The sequence below is a fragment of the Larus michahellis genome, chromosome 5, assembly GCF_964199755.1.
Source record: "Larus michahellis chromosome 5, bLarMic1.1, whole genome shotgun sequence".
Classification (NCBI taxonomy): domain Eukaryota; kingdom Metazoa; phylum Chordata; class Aves; order Charadriiformes; family Laridae; genus Larus; species Larus michahellis.
This window is the reverse complement of record NC_133900.1, coordinates 72,249,417-72,273,550: the sequence shown is the minus strand read 5'-3', so window position 1 is coordinate 72,273,550 and position 24,134 is coordinate 72,249,417. Positions and strand designations below refer to the sequence as shown.

Genomic DNA, 24,134 nt, shown 5'->3' with positions numbered 1-24,134 from the left:
TCTTTGGCCACTCAGCTGTCTGCTGCAGGGTTAGACTAAAGAAAAAACTGCACCGGGTAAAGGGCATGTCCCTTTTCACTGTGAAATATAAGCTCTTCACTGCATCACCGCATCATATCCTGGGCTGCATCAAAAGAAGCGTGACCAGCAAGTCAAGGGAGGTGATTCTGCCCCTCTACTCCGCTCTGGTAAGACCCTACCCAGAGTCCTGCGTCCAGCTCTAGAGCCCTCAGCACAAGAAGGACGTGGACCTATTGGAACGGGTCCAGAGGAGGCCACAAAGATGATCAGAGGGCTGGAGCACCTCTCCTATGAGGACAGGCTGAGGGAGTTGGCGCTGTTCAGCCTGGGGAAGAGAAAGCTCCAGGGAGACCTTATAGCAGCTTTCCAGTATCTGAAGGGGACCTACAAGAAAGCTGGAGAGGGACTTTTTACAAATGCATGTAGTGATAGGATGAGGGGTTACGGCTTCAAGCTGGAAGAGGGTAGATTTAGATTACGTATTAGGAAGAAATTTTTCACTGTGAGGGTGGTGAGACACTGGAACAGGTTGCCCTGGGACATTGACCCCATCCCTGGAAGCATTCAAGGCTGGGCTGGATGGGGCTTTGAGCAGCCTGGTCTAGTGGGAAGTGTCCCTGCTTATGGCAGGGGGGCTGGAACTAGGTGATCTTTAAGGTCCCTTCCAACCTAAACCATCCTATGAGTCTATGATCCTTTTTGCTCCCACTGTAACCAAGGCACAATTTTAGTAAGAAAGGCACTCACCAGAGCAGTGACATCTTCACTTTAACGATGTAAATAGTGGCTTTGAACCAATATACTAAGTATTTCATGGTGAAATAAGAACTGAAACGGGTTGTCTATAAAATACATGGACTGTTTTAAAGAATGACAAATGCATTGAGCTTTGAGGACTGCAGCCCTGAGACAAAGCATGAGGTGGCAGTAACCTGTGCCATAAGGCACTGCATGGTACCCCAGCAAGCACTCTAAAATCATCCAAACTTTCTTCACCCAAAAGGATAACGAGGATTTGTTCGGTACTTTGCCAGACTGTTCATCAAATGTATTGATTTTCAACAGTTCATAAACACATATCAGTTTGAACTTTACATCACTGTCGACATAAGACCTAGATTAAAAATAAAGTTTAAGATCTAATGAAAGTGTTCCAAGGCATGAAAAGAGTCCAGATAAGCTGTGTTTATTTGGTGGCTGACAGATACTGTTAATATCTGAGACAGAATGTCTACAATAGATTTCTAAAACATCAAACATTTTTTAATTGATTCATTTCAGAAAACTTGTCAAGTAGAAACACAGATGGGGGTGGTTCTTGTAAACTCAGTGATAAGAAGCAAAATACAGGAACTAAAACAATAATATTTGGCATTATGGAAAAGCAAATTTGAAGCCTGTGAAACATCGAACTAAGTTAATAAATACCATAGCATGTGCTCCTATAGCATGCGACATTTATCTCCCCAGACAGGATTAACTGAATAATTCATAAGTGTTTCGGAATGGGGAATGAATGAGTTTCCTATAGTAATTCTTGTAAAAGAGATTACCAGCATCTCATGGGGTTCCCAGTACTCCCCTTTACACTATGAATGAATGTCCCACTTCTGTTTCATAAATGACCACTCATGATTGCTTTTTTTCCTTCTGTGCCATCATCATGTATGGAACGTACCTAATAAGATGACTGTCGCCAGCTAAGATTTTTTTTTCTTTTTCTCTTGCAGTTTATATTATTTTCAAAAACGGTGCAGCATTGCAACCAGCCATTTGTCTTCCATAGAAATAGAGGATCTTCACGTACAGGACTAAAATCAGATTCTCATTTTACAGGAAAAAGCATGCTGAAGTTGTTGTTCGGGTCAGAGATTGCAAGGATGAGCTCACAACTGCTTCTTTTACTCTCATCTACGTGTGCAAAGTCAGGGACTTAAGTTGATAATATGAATTTTATCACCTGTCAAATGCAGTTTAAAACAGGTGCTTTTTCAATGACAGCATCCCATCCCCAGAATGACTTAATCACAAACCCAGTTGAGATAACACTTCCGTGCAACCAGCGAGAATCCAATTAGTGTATGTGTCTCCTTGGTTTTATCTTGACTCTTCATCCGTCAAAATAAGCGATCCAGCTTTCGCAGCCTCTGCCTCAGCCTTGTGCACGCAAACATTTCTTGACCCAGCGGAGCTTTGCACTGACCAACACAGCTGGTACACTGGTACCATGCAGCACATTCGCAGGGCTCTTCAGCTTCTGCTTGAGAGAAGCACCTATTTTTGCTTTCCATGAGTGGCCTGTGGTCATACTGCCAGAATATATTTGACACCCTAATGTGGCAATTGTAGCAGAGGCTGCCGTTTTCTTTCCAGGTGGCTACAGGCAGTTCCCATGAGAAAGAGGAAGGCAGTAAGAGCGAAAATGGTGGAAGCAAAGAGAGAACCGAGAGCAGGGGAGGGAGCCTGTGGGAACCGGAGTAGGTTTCTCTTCCTCTTCACTCCTTCCCTATGGGAGAAAGGAATCTGTTTCTTCCCTTCGCCACATTTTCTTTGGGAAAGGAAAGTAAGGCAAAGAGCATGTGCTGAATGCTGAGTCATTGCTCTGGTTTACGAGCCTGTTGCCGTTCGTGTTTGATCACAGCACATTGATTAATGAATCAACATTGCCAATCATTAGAGTCAACTCATCTCCACAGCTAAAATGGTCTCCATAAATATACAGGAAATGCTTAGTATGACTGTAAAATAATACATAATTTTATAAATTGCTATTTTTAAAAGTTGTTTTAGCTAGTTTTCTATATTTACCCCTTTACTAGAGAAGAATGAAAAGTGAGCAATACTGTTCATTTGTTCTAAACTAAGAATTTTATAAATGTTACCAAAAGTTATTATCAACCACATTTTAAGAGACAATTGTGGAAATCACTGCAGGAAATGAGAGGCATTATCTGGAGCTAAATTCATATCTGCTTTCTAGCTTAGTGAAGAAAACAAGTAAATAAAAAGGGGTCACTGGGACGCATGCTGCTCTTCTATAACAGAGGGTGCAGTGCCTTTACTTTTCTCCCTCCCCTTTCCCAAAAAAAGCATCCCATTTAGCAAAAAATAATTTTCCTTCCTGTTTTTCTCACATTTATCTTTGGTAAACTACACTTTCCCCTTATATTAGGTCTGCATAGAGTTCCATTTGGCTCGAGACCACTCGGTTCTCTGGGTCCTAAGCACACTGCAGCTGTGCCTGGTATAGCTGAAATATAAATAGATTACCATCTCAGTGGGTTTTAAAGCCACAACTAAGCTTATTAAAATTGAGGCATTGCACAAACCACATTCAGTTTTATCAATTCCGATCTTTACAGCCAGTGACACTGAATTCAGTTTATTCCAGAGCAGGGAAAAGTGACAGTCAAAGTGATCTCTCCAGAATTAAGTTTATAGCAAGTATTTCTCTAAGTAGGAACAGCCTTCTTTCCAGCAGGTTAATGTTTGAGAATTAAAAGAATGTATAAAGCAATATTTTTTGGCTTAGAGGAAGCTAATCTTTATACAATAGCGTGCATCAAATCAGCTTGGTAAGAGATACAAAGTGAAAACTGGCATTACTGAAGCTGATGGAGCTTTTGCAGCTGACATGAGATGAACTAGTTAAACTTCACCCACGGTGAATACTGTTCTGTATTTCAAAATCTGAATAATCTACTTTAATTTCCAAATATCTGATGTAATAGTAAGTTATTTCACTTGGTAGTCTATATTTTTATGATCTTTTTCTCTCAGATAAACGTTAGATTAGTCTTATGGTGTCTAAAAAGATGTTGGTGCCTCTAGAGAACTAAAAGAGAAATGGAAGTGAAACACTTAGAGAAAATGCTTTTTTCGTTTCCCCTTAAATTTTCCTTTTCTGGGATAAGAGGGCTTTTTGACTTCTCCGAAATCTTACCAACCTTCCACCGTATTTGCATTCTGTTACAGATTTATTTATATTTAGCATTCTTCTTTGGCCAGCAGAATAGACTATGATGCTGGATTAGTGCTTTATTCATAGTAGGATTTCAGATGAGTCACAGATATATCTCGGCAGCAGCTGTTGCAGACCTTGTAATGCCATTAGGCTCTGACTCAGAGAGAGATGTTGCACTGGTGTATGGTGGCTATAGTCCTAGTGGTCTCTACAACACAGGAACTACTCAATGCAGACGATGGGAAAGTATCAGTGAAATTTTGATGCAGAGCATATCCTGAAGGCATAAGGCACACAATATGCACAAGTTTCGTGACCTTTTCAGAACTTATGTGGAAAAACACTGCAGAAGATGAGGAAATTCTACTCACAGAAGTTTGTAACTGGTCCCTGTCAAAAAAGATTCACTTCCTACCTCACAGTAAAAAACTAACGTTTCCTAGCTCATGGTTAAAGAAACCCAAACACCCAACACTTCCTTGCTCATAGTAAAAAACAAAACAAAACAAAACAAAAAGAAATACTACCTTGACGATGATTAAAAAAATCCCACTTCCTTGCTCATGCTAAAAAGCCTCTGCAGACCCACTGAGGACCACTAATGTCCATGAGAACTTTTAGAGGTCCTGCTGAAAAACTACGCATTCATATTACAGAAGAAAATAGGTCCCATGTGATACCAGAAATTTGGTCAGCAGTTTAGCTGGATGTCTGCATAGGATCAGACAGCATCTTACATATTCCCAACACTATTATAAAAGCTACAGTTTCTGAGTTATGGGGAAGAGTTATCATAGACACAGATAATGCTTGGCATTTTCAGCTTCAATGCCAAGAACTCTGCTAAGCTTCCACCCTCGAGTGATGCCATCTGTACAGAAACATTTAGCCCATCTTTACCTCTAAGGTCATATATTAAACTGACACACTCAGCTAAATTCAGATTTAGAACAGATAACCTGCTACATGTGGGAACACATACATAAAGTCCAGCCGCTTGTTCTAAGTGCTTGGTAAGTACGAGCTATGATCATCCTGTCTCTGCCAAGTCACCCAATCAGAGAGCAGGCGTTATTTTGGACTAATGGAAGATACATACCTGGCTCCTTGCACACCTTTGTAACACTCCACTTGCCAGTCAATGCTCATTTCATTTGATTTCATTCCACTGCCTTTACCTGAGTATATCTAGAACGAATCTGGCCTGTTAAGATATAAACAAAGTATTAGAGGACATGCATGCAGAGATTTAACAGACTAATCATGTGGCGAGTTATGGTTCTGAAAAACAGAAATAGAACGGCACATAATTGTTATAGTGTGAAGATACATAAATAAAAAGGGAGGAGAGAACGAGCTAAATCATTTGTTACACTGTTGATTACCCAGACTGACAGAGATTTTTTGGCATGTCAAACTTCTCAAAAATAAAACATGAATTCTCACTTCCCCATCACAGAAGAATGGGCATCTGTCATGTTAGATTCACTCCATCTATATTAGAACCTCTCAAAGCTTTTCAGAGACTCCAACCATGCTGCATGTTTTCATTTTGCAATGAACCCAGCACAAGGACATTATTTTGTTTAAAGGTCATGCAAAGCATTAGCTGAGTACACTCTTTAAGAAAACTATTTCATAAATGCACATTGTTAGATCATTTCATAAGGGCCCAGTGTTGCAAGGTTTTGAGTACACGAGCAATGAGCTCATTACTCAGCTTTGTCTTTACTTATGTAAAAGAGAATATGCATTGTAAACGCTTACAGTTACATCAACACAACGGATCAGTCTACCAAAGAGATAGACAAATGAAAAGAATGCTCTTCTAAAATGGTAAATACTACTTCTGGGCAACTAGATATATGCTAGATCCAGTGTGTGCAAACAAATGGATACTGTTAAACTAAAAGCAGGATGTTTTAGTCCCTCACATTGGTTGTTCAAAAGCTCCTGAAACAAAATACCTCAAATTCTTCTTTTTTGAATGTTATGGCTGCCTTTCTATCCAGGTAGTCTTACAGCTCTCTTCACCGTGATACTGCAGAGCTAAATGAACGTTGAAGACTGAATTTACTGTACTAGAAAGTAAAATACCATGTCATGTACATCCAACACAGGCTATAGATAATTACATTCTTCATTTAGTAATAACACTCTTAAAGATTACATGAGAATGCTCTTCTGCTCTTCACCTTTTTTTAATTGCCCCACACTACCTTGCCGTAGACAGGACAGAAAGAAAATGGGTAATGCAATGGGTCAGATCATTACAGAATAATACTGATTTATAGCATAACATTATTTGGCACTGTGTTTTTTAGTCAGAAGAGGTTTGTGGTTTGCTTTTACTGACTAGATAGTAACATGATGGGTTTAAAACTACGGCAAAAATTCTAGGCAGTATCCTTGCACTCCTAAGGTCAATAGCAAAAAGGACTGTCATGTTCAGCATATGTAGGATTTCTTTCTGAGCTTTTCTTTTGACTGAAGGATGTGGAAGATGTCCAAAGAAAGTTTTCACAAAAGCAGCGTGAAAGGAAACTTCCTTGGGAACTCGGGAAAAGTGGTTTGTGATCAAAGTCTAAACTAAGCAGTGTTTCATGCGTGTGTTAATAAGGTTCAACAGGCAGACCGAATGCTGTGACTTGTAAATTGTGACAAACTGGCTCTGTAACCTTACAGGAAAACTTCCTATATTTTTAAAGGCGTTCTAGAACCAAAGATAAAAAAAGCCAGCATGCAGGGTATTTTCACTTTTCATTAAAACTATTAGATTTAAATCTAAATCATCTGATGTCTTCATTGCAAAGTTATTCTTTTACAGATGGACTAAGATCCTCCTGGAATCCCTTGCTGTCAACTCCATGACAATCAGCTCCATGACAATCACTTGCAGTCAACTCCATGAGTATCCTGCGAGTCACGGGTTTCAAACCTTACCTGTTGCTGGAGTAGTTAGACATTTGGTTATTACCCAAACAGTCCAAGAGCTGAGACTCTTAACCAAGAACTAGGACAAACACCCACCCCAGTGTCAAACACCAGACATTTGTCCGTAACTCTGTAGAAAGCATGAGCTTCTTGATACCCTAAACAAGGTGTACTATGGTAGTTAAAGACACTTTATCCATTGTTTTAACTCACAGGCCAGACCTCTCTTCCTTTGATTGGTATAATATTCCTTTACTCCTGTCTGCCCTACGCACAACTATTTCCTGACTCCAGCAATCACACTTCGTCCTCCTTGGCACACAACTGTCTCCAGAAGTGACACTGGAAAGCACAGGAAGTTTAAATTTTTTCTAGGTTGAATGTTAATGTAGTAATGGCCCTCCTGATACTGGGGAAGACACTGGGAAGAGCTATTACAGTCAGGAATCCTGCTCTCTTCCTGTAGTCCTGGGACAGAATATATCCGGCAAACTGTGTAACCTTCAGAGATTTGGCTGTCAAATGCCGACTGCGCTGAGAATCTGCAAGCTCAGATGTTCAGAGTCATGACTCGCCCAGTCACAGTTGACTTTATTTTCAGTTTCTTCTGAGCAATGTCATAAAGCATTCCTCTGACAATCAGGTAAATCACCTACATCTCTGCAAAGGCTCTGCAGTTTTGCAACTAAATGATTAATTAATATTTAACATAGGAGTCCCACACCACATACTGTTTTCTCTCTCTTGTAAGGCCATCCGATATTTGGGTGCAGTGGCATCAGGGAAAGACATGTTTCTCCCAGAAACATGTATCTAATTGGATATGAGCATTTTAGAAATGCTATCGGAAAAGTATCTGCAGCTGTTTTAAGTTGAAACTTCAGGGGCCTCGTTCACCATCCAGTTATTCCATGTTTACAGTGTCATAACATCTTTAAAATTGAAAGTGTTAAAGTCAGCATAAAGTGGAGGAAAGCAGCATCGAATTATACTATTGCTATCAATGTAAAGCCATATAACTTAAATTTACACTCATTTCTTAAAGTGAAAGTAATCACTGAACTGCAGGATTAAATAGTCATGCTGTATAATAAAGACCTTTGAACACCACTTGTCATTACCCTTTTAGCGTTTTCTTACATGGTTGTCCCTCACAGAAGAAACCAATCTAATATAAACATCTGCATTTTGTTTCTCTTCTGTGGTTTTAATCTAGCATTTGCATAAGCGCGTGATTAGCCACAAAGAGGCCATCTGGTTGGCCACGCTCTTCCTGATCCATTTTCTTTATGTGCCAGCAATGCTTGCTCCTGTGCCATGTTCCTTCTGTGACAAATCTGCCCACCACAATACTATACTGAAAACTACCAGCACGACAGTTTTGGTTTCTGTCTGCTGAGCAATGGGTGTTTGTGTGTTTGCCGCAGCCTCACAAACATCACGGGATGCCTGCAGAATGCTACAATACCCTTGAACCCACTATGAATGCCAAGAAATCTGGCAAGAGTTCAATCTTTGCCTTGTTTCCTGGCGGAGTTTTTATTTCGGGCATGATGTTCTTCCTCCTCACAGTTTCTACAGCTGTGAGTGACTACCAAGAGAGTCACATTCAGGCCTGGACTTTGATGTTCTCCTTTAGCTGTCTGCTTCTGTATGACTGCTCTTCCCATTTACACTGTTGTAGCACACGAGGTCCTGTGCGTACAGCTGCTAGATACTGGCAATTCTGTAAGAAACTGTCCCTGCTGTGGACCTATATCCACTACTTAAGACCGTGGAAGCCTAAGATGATGGTCATTTCAGCCCAGCCTTTCATGGTGTTGAACCTCCTGTAAAAGGCTGAGCACTGTTGTCAGCATTATCACCGAGGGCAGGACCCCACTGTAGTGGGGCTGGCACTACTCAAATGAATATCAAGACAGAAACCTTCCTGCAAACAGCTCAAATCATAAATAAATGGAATTAAAGCAGCCAGGAAGTGCTTATCCAAGGTCACAAAATAGGTCCCTTGGCACACTCAGGAAGAGAACACAGGTATCTCACCTTTTCACACTCCTGAAAAGGTAACAGAACAAATAAATATGCGATCCTCAAACATGCATCTCTTGCTATGTCATAAAGTTACCCTAAAATCTGTTCAAAAGATAAAAGAAAGATTCCAAAGGTGAGAATTTGGAAGTCATGTGTGACAACTCCTATAGAAGTATATGGTACTATCAAGACAGCAGAGGATCTCTTTTCACATACCCTCTCTCTGTTTATATCCATCCCATCATTCTTACGTGCAAATCGAGTTGTGGGAAAGCCTGTTTTGGGAAAAGATAAAGAATAACTTCTTTTCCCTCCACTTGTAAAAAAAAAAAATTGTGATGCCCATGATGCTCACCTTCTCAGAAAAGGATAATGAGGTGAATCTGAAGAAGTACTGATACATTCACTTTTGTTGATCAGAAGAAATGTTCCTGATGGCACACACATCTGTACAGTCTTTCCACGGCCAAGCTAAAAAACTGAGCAAGAACTGACCACAGCTGCATTGCACCATTGTGCACATCTGTAGGTTGGCTGCTTCCAACTACCCCAGTTCCTTTTAGCATGTAAGATCACGCCTTTTCAGGAACTAACATGCCTGATGTGAGCCCTTTGGTGCTGCCACAAGGTGTTACAGGAAGCACACCAGAGAACTTGTCCTTGCAGATTTCCGTTGCAAGTAACTGTGAGTTTGGGCCAATGCTATGGAATTATGTATCCCTAAGTCTTTTTCTTCCACTGCCCTGAATGTGAATCTAATAGTGCATAAAGGAAATTTGAGTAAAGGACATTTAAGCTCAGGTATAGAGCTGGGTCTACAAAGAAAAAGGATACAGATATATATTTGTTACACTCTGGATCTGCTTTGTTTCTGTTTGGGGTTTTTTTGCTTTCCTATGCTTTGTTTATGCACTCAAGCACCGCTACAGCAGCTGAGTGAGAAATTAACATGAATGCCTTCACCGGCTTCTATAAATCAGCCCAGAGGTTGAATTATCTGATGTGTTTTGTGGTACGTTCTATATGTCTAAGTATCTACTTCAGGGGGTTGAGGTTTCTTTTATTAACATGTGTTGCCTCAGGGAAGAAGTTTTGTCTTTCATAATTATAAAGGATACACATAATATAAATTTACACTGCCTTGTACAGATCAAACACATTCTATAATGAAAACTTCACAGCCTGTTTCCACAGATGATCTATTTTTAAGCCAGAGGGATTGACTATAAGAATAGTTAAGGGCAAAGCAACCTTACATAAACAACAGCAAGTAGAAGACAAAGAATTCTTCTTATCTTGCAGTGAGATATTGATAAGCACATGTGAACACTGGATAGACTTTGCTGGCTTTACAGAGTGTAGGCTAGTTGATGTATTTGATGCCACATTTGGGCAAACGGAAGATTTGTTGATTTCTGTTAAACCACACAACTGTCAGGAATTTCACTGGGAGTACCTGAAACATCAGCAATAGTCAATAATTTAAAGTCAATTTTAAGTCAAATAATTTAAATAAACTTGGTTTGGAGGTATACTTATCTGAGATTAAACAAACCTAACATGACAGATTTCAAAGTTTAGAAAATAACAATGAGTTAACATATAATTTTGTAAATAAAACAACTTGTCACCATTTTAACGGCTCCAGGTAGAATTTCAAAGCACTTTATCTGATCTGCTTATAGAAGAGATAGCAGAAGCTTATGCTTAGACATACGCATAATGGATTTAAAAATCAGTATGCAAAGCCTGCAAGTGTTATCATTTCAGAGGGTCAAAGAAGGTAAAGAAAGCAAGAATGTGCTTTTCCTCCTTAGAGCACAGCACTGGTTTAGTCTTCAGCAATACCATACATATTCTCCTAGCTGATAGGCAAATTATAGACTCATCTGAGCTGAAGTGGCTGCTTCCCTGTACATTTTTACATTTTAGATGCAGCTATTTATAACATTTCATTAGAAACTTCCCATGCTATGGGAGTATTTTATATATTAAACTAAAAAGGTGTTGGTTAAAATATTGAGAGTTAGAGATTAATTGCACAGCCTTCAGTTGCTGCAATATTTTATGAAGCAGAAAAAAGACATATGCCAGAAATCCTTTCCAGACAACTCCGGAAAAGAGGCAGCAGTTACAGTATTGATTTTCCCTTCGACTATTGTATGAAACCTGGCCACCTGTTTTCTGACAGTGTATCACAAAGGAAAATTGCACCACTTCATATACATTAATAGCATTACAGCAAAAATCTAGATTAAATCTTTATATATGTCAAGTTTGTGAATACTTCAAGCCTGCAGACCTCAACTTCCCTGTGCATTCACTTTAAAGAGAGTATTTCTCACTCTGGGAGGCTACTACAGTGGACAGTTGGTATATCATAAATAATGGAAACTTCTATCTTTAAAGTCCTAATAAAATGTTTATACCATTTGCAAAAAACGATTTCAGTTGGGTTAGGTAGTCTATACCACTGAAAGTTATTGGAGATGAACTGGTGAGATAGGGCTGTCTCATCATAGCTCAGTCTAATCCATAAAACAATGAAGTAGTATCTGTGATATTTTTCACATACAAATAGACTTGCAACCAAGGCCTTTCACAATTTTCTTTTACTAGCTCAACATTTCAGCTGTCATTGCAAGGCTCTTTCTCCATCTGAAATAACTTGTTCTTCCCTGTGGATATTCAATTTCTCTGCATATATTTAAAAAACAAGGTTTCTATGCTCTTTCGTGCCAAAAAGTAGTGTCTGCTAATAAAATAATGCTAATAAATTACTATCAGTTCCACCAGAGCCTCAACATATTTCAAAATACACACTGAAATCAAAGCTCAATCTAGAGTGTTATCTAATCTTTAAAGCATAATATAGGCATACTGTTTAATTTACACCTTTGCTGGAAAGCTGACTGGCTTGCTTCTGTTTTGCAGCCCTCTCATGCACATTCCAAACAAGTGATAATCCAGAACCAAATATTGGATTCCTTAAATACAGTGCATACTCTCAAGTGTGTAAACTGAGCATACTCTCAGCTTAAATATCTGCAGCAGCCTTTTCTGACCTGTTTCTATCAAAACAAGGATGGTGGTGTGTGGAGATGGAAACTGCTTGAGTGACACAGGCTGCATTTACCACAGAAGAGGTGAAGGGATGGAGCTCATCTATTTGTTTTCCAAAGCAAAGAAATAAATATAAGGGCCAGCTGGTTCTGCTGGTAGATCTTGTGGGGGGAGGGGAGAAAGAATAGAGGCTACAGGGCTTCTCCTGGAGTAATACTGCAAGTGGATGGGGGCTGTTACGAAATACAGTGGTTGAGTTTCCTACATTTGGATGACATCTGGCTAAACTGTCTGTTGTGTAACTAAATGGTTAAATGTGTTTAGCTTAGCATTGAGGCTTTGTAGAATAAAAACTGGAAAACAGGAAAACTTCTTAAGTCATGGTAAGATTTAACAGAACCTTATTCCTTACCTTTCTTTAAAATATTATTCATACTATATATTCACAAAAGGCTTTTTCTTTAAAAAAAATGGGATATTAAGCATTCGCAATAACTCAGAGTAAACAAAAATATACTGAGAATAAAGCTACTAATTTTGTTACTGTGCTATTTTGTGACATGGATAGTGGCCTTGTTTGTAAAATAACTATTCGCTATTTTAAATAGCATTTGGCAGCATTGTTTTAGTATCTTCTGTACTCAAGTGGGTAAATTTCCAGTTGCCCAAAGGTATCAGTAATAAGTGCCACCTGCCAGGGATCTTAGAGCCAAAAAATATTTAGACATAAAATGGGATTTAAAAGTGGATTTAAGCAACAATTCTAATTGTCACCAGCACTGCAGTGATTTGGGGGAAAATGCATATTGACTGGCACGTATATAAATTTATATTGAGTTTCGCAGTCTGGCTGCAGCCTTTTAACAATAGCGTAGCTGTTAGGAATTGCAAACACACACCACCACCTGCCCCCCACAATCCTTTTTCACGGAAGTGCCCTATTTATGCTGGGAGTGATATATATATATATATATAGTCTCCTAACTGACTGTTTCAGCCAGGCTTCAATGGAATCTCAACAGAAAACTAAAAGCTGTTTCTTACAGAAAGTAACTTGCATCGGCCAAGCCTCCACCCACGGCTGACTGATCTATACTGAGTATTTCTTAAAACTGGATGAGCAGTGCATGTTCTCTCCAGGCATTTTGTTTTTCCAGTAAAAAACCATGAAGAGAGATCTTTCTACAATCTTTGTTTCTGGTTCAGAAAAAAAAAAAAAAAAACAAAAAACCCACAACAAACCCAAAAAAACCCAAAAACACAAACAACCCACACAGATTGCTGCATAGGATGATGCAGAAGAGCATTCTCTTTTGAAGAGGAGGCTCCAGCAGGCTTTCTGGCCCATGGCTTTAAAAAAAAAAGAAGTGCATTTATTTCCCAATGCAGTCTTCTGTGAAGCAAAGTATTCCTCTTTGCTGGTATCTGAGCTCAGAATTTAAGAGAAAGAAATTCTTGGTTCAATTTTCTCCATGGATGAAGTGCTGCTTGATCAATTTACAGATTAAACGTGTATGATTTTATCAAACAGAAAGACTGACTGTTGCTATTAAGAAAGACTATATCTATCTTATTTTCTCATGCATGTATGTATGCTTTGTAAAATCAGCAGTAATCACACATCCATAATCTGACTGTTATGTACTTTCTGGAGGACACAATGGTGGCCTTCAGCAGACATGTCAGCCTCAAATCTTCTCAAGATTCGTGGGACAATAGTAGCTTTATTCTATTTCATAACTTCCATTGTCCTCTAGGCAGTCAGTATGTTTTATGCCTGGCTGAAATGGATGCAAAACATAATTATGCCAAGAAGACCTACCTCCAAATCCTATCACCTTTTCTATTTTCTTCCTCCATGCTGCTTTTACTGTGGCTGTTTTTACTGAGACATAGGGAGAACGCGACACAGACACATTGCTCAGCCTGTTGCAGTCACCCAAGTGTCACGTTAACAGTCTGGAAGTAAAAATGCCACTGCTGCTTCAGCCTGAGGCATCTGTAGCTGGGACCTCCTTTCCACCAGCCCACGCAGGAGGAGAGCTTGGATTCACACTGACTCAGGGCTGTCAAACTGCGGTACTCTTGACTGGGGAAGAGATTAAAAATAAAAAGCTGGGCGAGAGTTTGAAAGCTGCCTGTCAAGAGAGCGGCAGCCAGCCTCCCTCCGCCTGAGGGGGGGCTTCAGAGCAACCTTTCACATTCCCTCTCAGGATGGACGGCTCCCGCGCCCTTCGCTTCATGTACACCTCGCCAAGCTGTGTAAGGGACCAAAGGACAGAAGGAGTGCCCTCTGCAGATAAACAAGGCCGGGCAGCTCTGCAGGCTTTCCCGCCCGCCCTGCCGCCCTCCGCCCCCCTCACCTCTTCTGCCCAGGCCGCACCGGCCGCACCGCCCCGACAAGCCTGCGCCGCACGGGGCCCACCGCCCTCAGCAGCCCATCTCGCCCCGCCCGGCCCCACGCCACCGCTTCCCGTCCCGCCGAGGCTGAGCTCCGCCGTCCCAGACACAGTCCCCAGGGACGCGGACACCGGCCGGCCTTTCCCCGGGGCTTCCCCCACTCGCCCCTAGCGCCGGGCAGCGGCCCAGGGCTCGGCGCGTTCCATTCCCCTCCTGTCCGGGGGGGGGGGGAGGGGGACAAGACACGCACATCGGAAAGCCATCGCTTGCTTCAGAAATGGGACACAAACCGCCCATAGTGCCGGTGCCCGGTTACGCCGCGACCGCCCGGCAACGCTGAGCCCAGGGGGGCGGGGGGAGATGGCGGCGGGACGAAGAGGCGGAGGACGGGTGGGTAGCGGGGGGAGGCGGAGTTGGTAGGTTCCGGAGGGGGAAGGCGAGCGCGGAGCGCGGGCGCGCCGGCTGTCAGTCAGGAGCGGCGGCGCGAGCGGAGGGAGGCGCCGCCGCGGCGCGAGCGTGTTGCCTCAGGGTACCGGGGGAGCCGCCGCGGAGCTCTGCCGCCCTCGCTCCCGGCCTCGCTGAGGCGCGGGTCGCGCTCCGGCGTGCGGCAGGTGTAGGGCGCGGGGGGGGAGAGGCGGCCGCGCCACCGCACACCCCCCTCCGCCCGGCGGCGATGCCGGCAGTACAGAAAACGGTGTCCGAGATCCGCTGTCGCGCAGAGGGTAAGTGCCGCCCCGGGCCCCCTGCCTCGCCCCGCCGCGGAGGGGTCTGCGCCGCCTGGCCGGGAGGGGCCGGCGGGGAGAGGAGGAGGAGGAGGAGGCGGCAGCGGCGGGCGGCCGGTGTCGCGGCGGGAGCTGGTGTCGCGACGGCTGCTGCAACGCCGACCGCCCCTCGCCGCGGCCTCCGGTTCCGCTGTGGCCCCTTGCATCCCCCGGTGGGGCTGTGGCGGCGCGGCCGGGCATGGCGTTGCTGGTGGCGGCAGAGTCGTTCTCCGGGCTGTCTCATATGGACTGGCACTCCGTTGTCCGCCGGGGCGGCGAGCCCTAGGCAGCGGTTGTTTTTTTCTTCCCGGTGCGCCTGGCTGCGCGGCGGTGGCTCATGGCCTGGGGTATTTGTCCTGGGGTATTCCTCCTAGGGATAAGGCGGGATGCCTCTTCCATAGGTAGCATGTTAAGTGTACATCGGTCATTAGAAATCAAGGTTTCTGATACAGGGAACCTACCTGAAAGCTTTAGACCGTGCTGGTGTTTCTTGCCTAAGGGCTAGGATTGCGTGCCTTCGGATAACAGCGTGTCAGGAACTGCCTTGTACAAAGAATCACTGAAGTGAAATTATATTAATTTGTTGCATGCAAAAGTAATGTTTGACATCGTTGATACCAAAGCATCAGAGTGTTGGGACAGCTTATGATTTCCAGTTGCTCTAGGTAATGATTGCAATGTCGCTGTCATGATGCAGGTATGCGTGTTTTAGCCCTTTGTCTGAAAGTTTTTGCACTTAAACCATTACATCCAGTTGATTGGGTTTTGGCTTTGTTTGGCTATATAGGGAAGTAGAAACTTTCTCCCTCTATCCTTCTTCCAAAGGATTTCTTTTTTCTTTTTTCCTTTTTTTTCTTGTGCTACGAAGGGCGTGAAGAAAGGTAGATTGGAAGTAGGCTGTTATCTCAGTGTTCATTTCCTGTTTCTCCCATGTTACGTGCCTTCTTCCCCCAAAAGTAGGTTTGTAGGAGATCTAGCTCTGCCTTTACCGAGGAAATGTTAGCTGGCCAAGAAAGAGAAGAATGTATCTTTCAAAGAAGAAAGGAAGAAGGTACATCCTTCCAGGGACAATTCTGAAATATATGTACAACCAGAGCAGCCATGCTGCTATACTCACAGTGGTTAGTAGATGCATATAATGGTACTAGCTAAATCTCCAAGTTTTCAGGGCTTAATTTCAGTTCTTTTCCAGACAGTTGGTTTTCACTACAAGCTTAGCACAAATAAACTGGGAAAATTGATGATCTCTTCAAAATGATCTAATTACAGGAATCTTAATGGTTATTAACAAATGTGGTGTTCCCTAAAGGTAAAATATCTAAGACGTGCAGATGCAGTAAGAGGGGGGAAGGGGAAAGTCTAGTTTATTTGAATAGTGTTCAAGGTTGGATGACTGTAAAACAGTTGAATACAGGATTTAAGAGGCTTCTGAAAAATACTTTCTTTAGGTCTGAAAATAGGTATGAAAGTTCTTTTAAGAAACTTAGCTTTTGGGAAATGATGTGATAGTTTTTATCATAGCAGTGGAGTTATTGACTCATACTATATATAGTATCACTCAAAGAAAAATAATTTAAAAACTGTTACTGTTTTCTTACTCTTAGTTTAATGTGGCAGTTACTCGTTCATTTTATTTATATTCAGTTCAATTTATTTATACTCAGTTCATTCACAATGGAACCAATGTCAATGAGTCTCTTACTTCCTTGTTTCTTTTTGAGATAAATGGCTTCCAAGTTTAGTTAGTCTACACGTATGGACAGTGTGGCTGCCATTTCTGAACAGTTCTTTGTAAGTAAATGTTACTATTTTCTAAAAAAAGAGAACTCCACAGTTCTGCAATGTGGGTCTCATCCCTAGCATTTGACAGTGACATAAAAGGACTGTGGAACCCTAGCTCTGGTGTTGTGTTTTAACACCAGCTGACAACTAAGCACCACACAACTGCTTGCTCACTCCCACCCAGTGGGATGGGGGAGAGAATCAGAAGAGTAAAAGTGAGAAAATTCGTGGGTTGAGATAAAGGCAGTTTAACAGGTAAAGCAAAAGCCATGCACACGAGCAAAGCAGAACAAGGAATTCATTCACTGCTTCCCATGGGCAGGCAGGTGTTCAGCCATCTCCAGGACAGCAGGGCTCCATCATGCACAATGGTTACTTGGGAAGACAAATGCCATCACTCCAAATGTCCCCGTCTTCCTCCTTCTTCCCACAGCTTTATATGCTGAGCATGACATCATATAGTATGGAACATCCCTTTGGTCAGTTGGGGTCAGTGTTGTCCCCTCCCAACTTCTTGTGCCCACCCCAGCCTACTCCCTGGTGGACTGGTGTGAGGAGCAGAAGAGGCCTTGACTCTGTGTAACCACTGTTCAGCAATAGCTAAACCATCCCTTTATTATCAACAGTGTTTCCAGGACAAATCCAAAACATAGCCCCATACTAGCTACTATGAAAGAAATTAACTCTATCCCAGCCAATACCAGCACATCTGTCCATCACAGGAGGCTCTTGTGCAAAGTGATGATAAGACTGCCTTCAGAGACCTCCATCAGAGTCTTAGCTACAGTGCAGAGTAGGAATTTTTTGTTATTGGTGGGGTCCCTATGTGTTCTTTGGAAGTCTCTGATAATACTGTAATCACAAACAGCAGCTCCCATAAGTGCTGTTATGACATTGACCATTCCATAGATTAGCCTAAGACTTGTAGGGATATGATAGGCAAGCTTAATATTACTTCCGTTATTCTAGAATTTTTGTATTGTGTCTTTGAGGTTAAAACCTCATTTTTTCTCCTGTCACTGCAGCAACTAATTTCTGCTTCAGAGACCTTTTCCATGGATCATGAGCTACCTTATCAGGCTGGACAGTCTTGACATCGTCTCAGAACTAAGCGCTCTCTGATATGAGGAGATAGTAATACTGTTATTAGAGAAAATCAACTGTTGTGCTCAGATGAAATAAACTAAGTTGGAACTGTCAGAATGATGCACACATGTATCAGTCCCAAGAACTGGTTGACAGTTGCACAGAAGAATTGATACTACAGTATGTAAATTATTACAAAATAAAAATTGTGGGTGTTTTAACATCTGTAAGACAATGTTACCTGCATAGAGAAAAGGATTTGGTTATAAAGGAACTACTATTTTTGTGGCATTCTTCCAAACCTCTGCAGGTTCTTGTGCTCCTCATGTCTGATAAAAGATAACCAGGCACGCTTATAACCTTTATTTAATAGATTTTTGTGCCTATTGTTCCTGTTGCATAGCAGAACACCTGCATTTCACCATAAGCCTAGGAAACGCTGCAGTTCTAAAGTGGTATGTGTATCAATGAAGTCTTGTTCAAGGCATGGAAGATCTGGCCTCCTAAATGAATTTAGGAAATTGCTACATGTGTTTTCACCACCAGTAATCTTAACTCAGCATTGTACCTGGGCATCAGACATTTGGTGCTGTGGAAATAGCATTGGTGTCGTGTATTCTGCAGTTGCAAAACACATGGAACCAGGACAACTACTCAAAGATTCCCCTACATCTAGCTTTATTAAATACAGTAATTAACTTTGGTTATTTTAGCTATATATAGCTGCACAGTTAATATATGCATCTATTAAATCATATAAAATGTAATAATTCAAAGCATGTTATTTCTTTTGAGAGACTCTGTAAGAGTAGAATTGTGGTTGGCAGTTCTTATTAAGGTTCTCTGAAGATTGAAGCATTAATGATTTTCATCCGTATATTGGTGGAGTTTAGTCAACTATATTATATCGTTAAGAAAGGGTAGAAGTTTGAGGTGCCATGGTGCTGTCTACCAACAAGAAGTAGGTAATAACTAGTTCTTTGTATTATTGGAGCCTAATGCCTGTATGAAAACTTAGGTGAAGCCAAAGTTGTGCAAAAGATGAGATGACTTGCATATGAAGAGGGACAGTATTTTGAAATTCTGTAGTAGTCATCAGGTTGCCTTCAGTGGACTGTCTGTTTTTGTAATGCCGAATATATCCTTGGGTGTTTCTACTTATGTTCTATAGGACTGTATAGCATTTTACCAGATGTAGTGCTCATTATGGTGACTTGTGTCTGTTGGTTTTTTTCTGCCAAGTCTGTTTTGCAGACTGAGATCCCAGTGCTTTGCAACGTGAAAAAACTTGATCTAATTCTAGCACAGGCTTGGCCATCTCTGTGGTACCGGCAGGTTCAAGCAGGTCATTACAATTCCCTTCTGTGCCCTGAGTCCTCAGAAGGACAGACTGACGGGTAAGGTTCCCAGTGCCTGTTCTCTCATCAAAGGTGTGTCATGGCCTTATAACAAATACCTCTGAAGGGACCTTCTGTTTCATAATGACACCCTCTGAACTGTGCGGCGTTCTTTGGGAATGTGAGCTAGCAGACTTACTCATGTGAGATGTTCTTGGCTACAGCACCAGCTTTCAAAGCTTTTGAGTGCTGTACTTTGAAAATTAACTTTTTAATGATTAAGGGAAGTTAATTAAAATCCTTCTGGTGATTTGAGATGGTTTTCTTTCCATGTCACACTCTATTTGTATTTACCTTTGTTAATTTCTTGTAATGAAAATGAGACTAGTTTAAGGAATGGAAACTGAAACTGTTCAACTACCCTACCTAAAGGAAAATTTGGATATATGGAAAATATTTGGGCAATGCTTACTCTTTAGAATTTATTGGTGGTGTTTTACTAATTTAGAAAATTTATTATCAAAACAGGATTAGGAAGAGTCCCTGCAAATATTGTGTGTTGAAACAGAGTTGCTTCTTCCAAATTTATTCTTGGAAATAAAATATGGTCTTCAGTGGATTTTCTTGTTGGAGAAAGCTCAAGCTGGTTGGTTGGGGGCTTTTTTTGTTGGTTTGTTTCATTGGTTATTTATTTGGGCTTTGTTGTTGATGAAGATACTATTTTTGCTGCATACTGAAAACATGTATTCTATGCAAAATACACATTTTTCTATGAACTTTTTTTTTGGGTACAGCTTGTACCATGGGAACAAACTACCCAGTTTCCATACTTTCAGAATTCGCAGCAATTCTGTTTAGAATCTCTTCTTGCCATTTTCCACTCTTGCATATAACTTAACTTCCATTCTTTAATTTTGAACAGATTGAAGGAAATCCTGAATCAAAACCTCCGTTATTTATTGAGTGACTTTGAATGAAATTCGTGGTGTTCTGTGCTTATCCATCAATAATTTCCAGATTCTATGTTCTGCTAGCAAATAACTTTCAGAGCGCAGAACAAAAATATTATGTACAGTCGTTCTAGTTTATGCAACAGCTTTGTAAATGAGCTTTTTGATTAGGGTAATAGTTACATTCCTTTTGATATTGAAGCACATTTTTATTGGTTTGGGCCCTGCAGTGACATAAAATAATAAAATAATCAAAATATATTATCAGAAAGTGTGATTCTGAGTATTAAGAGGAAATTAGTTTTGAAGCTTGCCATTTCTGCATAATAAATTGTCATAGTATGATGTGTTGACATTTCTTATTATTCTTTTTAAAGTGCTGACTTTAAACTTTTTTTTTCAAGTCGGATGCTTTTCTGTCAGTGGGGGCATGGAAGAATGTACGTCATAGAATCTGTTTGATAATTCAGCTGTGGTTAAATATCAGCTCAACTCCAGTTAAATATCAGCAGTTTTGCAGGCAACAGCAGAGGAAGAAGAGTCTTGGAATATATTTGTTTTTCTTTCTGAATGACAGGTCTTATTAGTACAGCATCACAGTTCCAGGTGAATAATGACAGGACCAGAGGAAATGGTCTGAAGCTGCAGCAGGGGAGGTTTAGATTAGATATTAGGAAGAATTACTTTACTGAAAGAGTGGTCAGGCAGTGGAACAGCCTGCCCTGGGAGGTGGTTGAGTCACCATCCCTGGAGGTGTTTAAGAAGCGTCTAGATGTGGCACTTCAGGGCATGCTCTAGTGGCAGAGATTGTAGGGGGCTTTTTTGTGTGTGTGTATGGTTGGACTCAATGATCTCAAAGGTCCTTTCCAACCATGAAGATTCTATGATTCCTGTTTGAAATGTGATAAGTGCTGTTTTACTCTTGCTAAATATAAGACTTCAAAATTATGACTAAGAAGTACTTCAGAATTTGCTGTGACCTTAAATTGTTGTGGCCTTTAGGCCAAAAAGAGTGATTCTACTTTTAATTCTAAGCCCTGGAATAATGCATTTCTGATAGCTTAGTGCAATGAACAAACAAGAAGCAAGTTAGGTCACTATCAGTTTAATACCCGCAACACAGCAATGACTACACTTTAAAAAAAAAAAAAAAAAAGAGATTAGAATGATTGCTTCATCTTAAGTTCTTACTTTTATTCTTTACACTGATTTTTCGTAATCAGAATTTTGTAATAGCTGATGCTTTGTTATTGTCTGTGCATGAAGAATAGGTTTTATTCTTCATTTCTGAATTCTGTACTTTAGGTTTTTATATTTTTTTTCTTAGTCAACTTTCTGAATGTTTAGGTCAATACTCTTCTGTTGTCTTGGAACCTTCTAATGGGTTACAGAAGGGCAACCAACTCTCTTTAATTCCTAGCATATGTTAAATGCATCCTTTTCAAACACACCTTTATCAAAAATGTAGCTACTTTCAGCAAGAGATGATCTGGTGAAATTTCTCTTCCATTAAGTATGGGTATGCTTTATTTGTTCTTGCGGTTACTTGTAGACAATGTTTTTATGGCAGGCTGGCCTCTGCTTATTTGTTTAATCGGCTGAGTTCATACAAATTGGTTTAATGCCAACGGATCCTCACTTCTGAAGGAAGAAGTATAGCACTTAGTAGCGCGCTTTTTTTTTTTTTTTTGTCTCCAAAGTGGTGAGCTTTTATGTAGACCTGCTGCACTGAAACGTGAGGTTAGTCAGCAGTTAAGCTCAAGCTTATAGTTTGGGCTTTTAAAATTTCATGGAAGGGTAGCTCTTAGAAGTTAGGGGGTGATGTAATGCAGTTAGGCTCAGGTGTGTGAGTGTAGTTGGATAGAAGTCCTACTTCATGTTTGAAAGTGAATAGTCGAAATGATATGTGTCTTAGACATTATTTCCTGTAAGGTGACAGATTTCATCAGGGATTGTAATAATGGGACTAATATGCAGCCTTTATTTCTGTCCTCTTGACTGTAAATTGGTAGACATTTCAAACGAACATATGAACTACCATAACTTTAACATCCTTACTTGTTGAAAAGCATATTCCTTTTTAATTTTAGTTCCTGGCATTATTTTGGGCCGTCTGAGTGCCAACCAGTTGTTGTCAAATTCTTTATTCCCCTTAGGTAAATAAAATAGGATGAAGATTTCCTTTCCCATTGTATTTGAAAAAAATTACTAAAATAAATCTTTTGATGATTTAATCTGTTTATGCTAGATGAGTGTGGGCGAGACATGGCAGAAATTAGAAATGCTTTATGATAGTTTTCTGAAGATGCGAAATACAAACAAACCCTGGGAATGTGATAGATAATTTTTAGTTGCAATTCTAGTGAATGCATCATGTGGGGAACTCCCAGTCATGCTCAACACGGTACCTATGAACATACTGTCCTGTATCTGACAAATTAGTGGAAAATTTCACTTGTAAAACATAATGTATTGACTTTAAAAAAAAAAAAAATTGTTGTAGGGAAGGCCTGTCCCATATGCAGGTGTTTAGTGTCCCTGATGACATTTGGCATGCTGAGTGCCCAGAAATGGTGCCTGAGCTTTGGCTTGCCTTGCGGCTGTGCAGCAGAGTCCTCTTTGACCTCAGGCAGTTCTGAAAACCAGCAGCTACCTGGCAAGAAGAGTGTGCCCAATTTCTGGGGAGGCATTAGGCAGCTGACCAGGATAGACGCATAGCTGCAGAGGAGTTGAAACTCAGGTGTGCTGACTCTTCACTGAAGTTCTTGTGTAGGGGATGCGAGCAAGATGTAATGGTGTTGCAAAGGGCGGTATATGGATGTTTAAAGAAATGGCAGCATGGGAGGATAGGATGTGGAAGCTCTATATCAAATGCTGAATTAAAATTTCAGTGTCTCTTTTTTTTTTATTTACACTCTTTCTGATAATCTTATATGAAAGCAGAGCATTTCGAAGAACATTTTGTGTCTCTTGTTGCTTGGAAAACATTTTAGTCATTTAAATTAAGCATATTTACCACTTCAGATTATATAATAACTTCAGTAATGCATAAGCTTTTAGGTATTTTTGTGTAAGTGTATACACATATAGACAAACACACACAAACAGAGAAGAAAAATTGTATCTCCTTGATACTGAGCTTTGTGTAGCAGTCTGTATACTCTAGTGAATGTATTATAAAATTTAGGCAGGGAGGTGGGACATGCGTAACCTTTAAAGCATCAGTATAGTATAATGCATCTAGGGCAGGAGGGATGTCTCTTCTGAAGCTGCAAAGTATGAAGGGCTATGTGTGAGGCTCAGAACTTAACTCCTAAGATTGCTTTTTAAGTGAAAATTGAAAAAAGTGAATTCAAGGTAGTAGGAAGTGGGGCAGTGAATGTTTACGAAGCTCCTCAGCACCTTTTTGTTGTCATTTTAGTTAAAGAGAACAAATAAATGCTGTAATACTGATATATGAAAATAAGTGCCTACAGTTTGTTAGTCTTTTTAACAAACAGGTAATATATAGTGTTTAATGCCTGCTAATATTTGCTTTATCACTGTCAGTATTCAAGGCTTATACTGGCATAAGTTTTTAAATGAATACTTTAATTTTAAAGTAGTACATTCCGCAAATGTGCAAACTCTTTCCTTATTTCCTGAACTTTGTCAGGCTAGGTTGGTACTTTTGACACAATAGTTTCCAGCTTTTCCACCTGAGGGCTCTCACAGGAGCCATATTTTGTGTTTGCTCCTTCATCAAGCAACTGGAAAGTAATTGTCCTGTACTGGGAATGATGGATTTGGGTGTATAAACATGTGA

General features: G+C 40.8%; 1 protein-coding gene and 1 long non-coding RNA gene across 5 annotated transcripts in view; one reads left to right on the top strand and one right to left on the bottom strand.

Annotated features, from left to right (window-relative positions):
• Nucleotides 1-1,055: 1,055 nt before the first annotated feature.
• On the bottom strand, nt 1,056-14,590 carry LOC141744039 (uncharacterized). The gene is made up of 4 exons (XR_012587321.1): nt 14,377-14,590; nt 13,836-14,102; nt 5,085-5,189; nt 1,056-2,527 (listed from the first exon to the last, which is right to left on the bottom strand). It is a non-coding gene; the product is annotated as an uncharacterized LOC141744039 (long non-coding RNA).
• A 279-nt stretch (nt 14,591-14,869) lies between these two features.
• The window catches only part of ATP8A1 (ATPase phospholipid transporting 8A1), a 123,443-nt gene continuing 114,178 nt past the window's right edge, over nt 14,870-24,134 (top strand). For 3 of the 4 annotated variants that reach the window (XM_074587939.1, XM_074587940.1, XM_074587938.1), the window contains exon 1: nt 14,887-15,135. In XM_074587939.1, coding sequence (XP_074444040.1) covers nt 15,087-15,135 — 49 coding nt within the window. In that variant the 5' untranslated portion in view covers nt 14,887-15,086. Of the gene's footprint in view, nt 15,136-24,134 lie in introns of all 4 variants that reach the window. The other variant, XM_074587941.1, reaches the window with a different exon arrangement.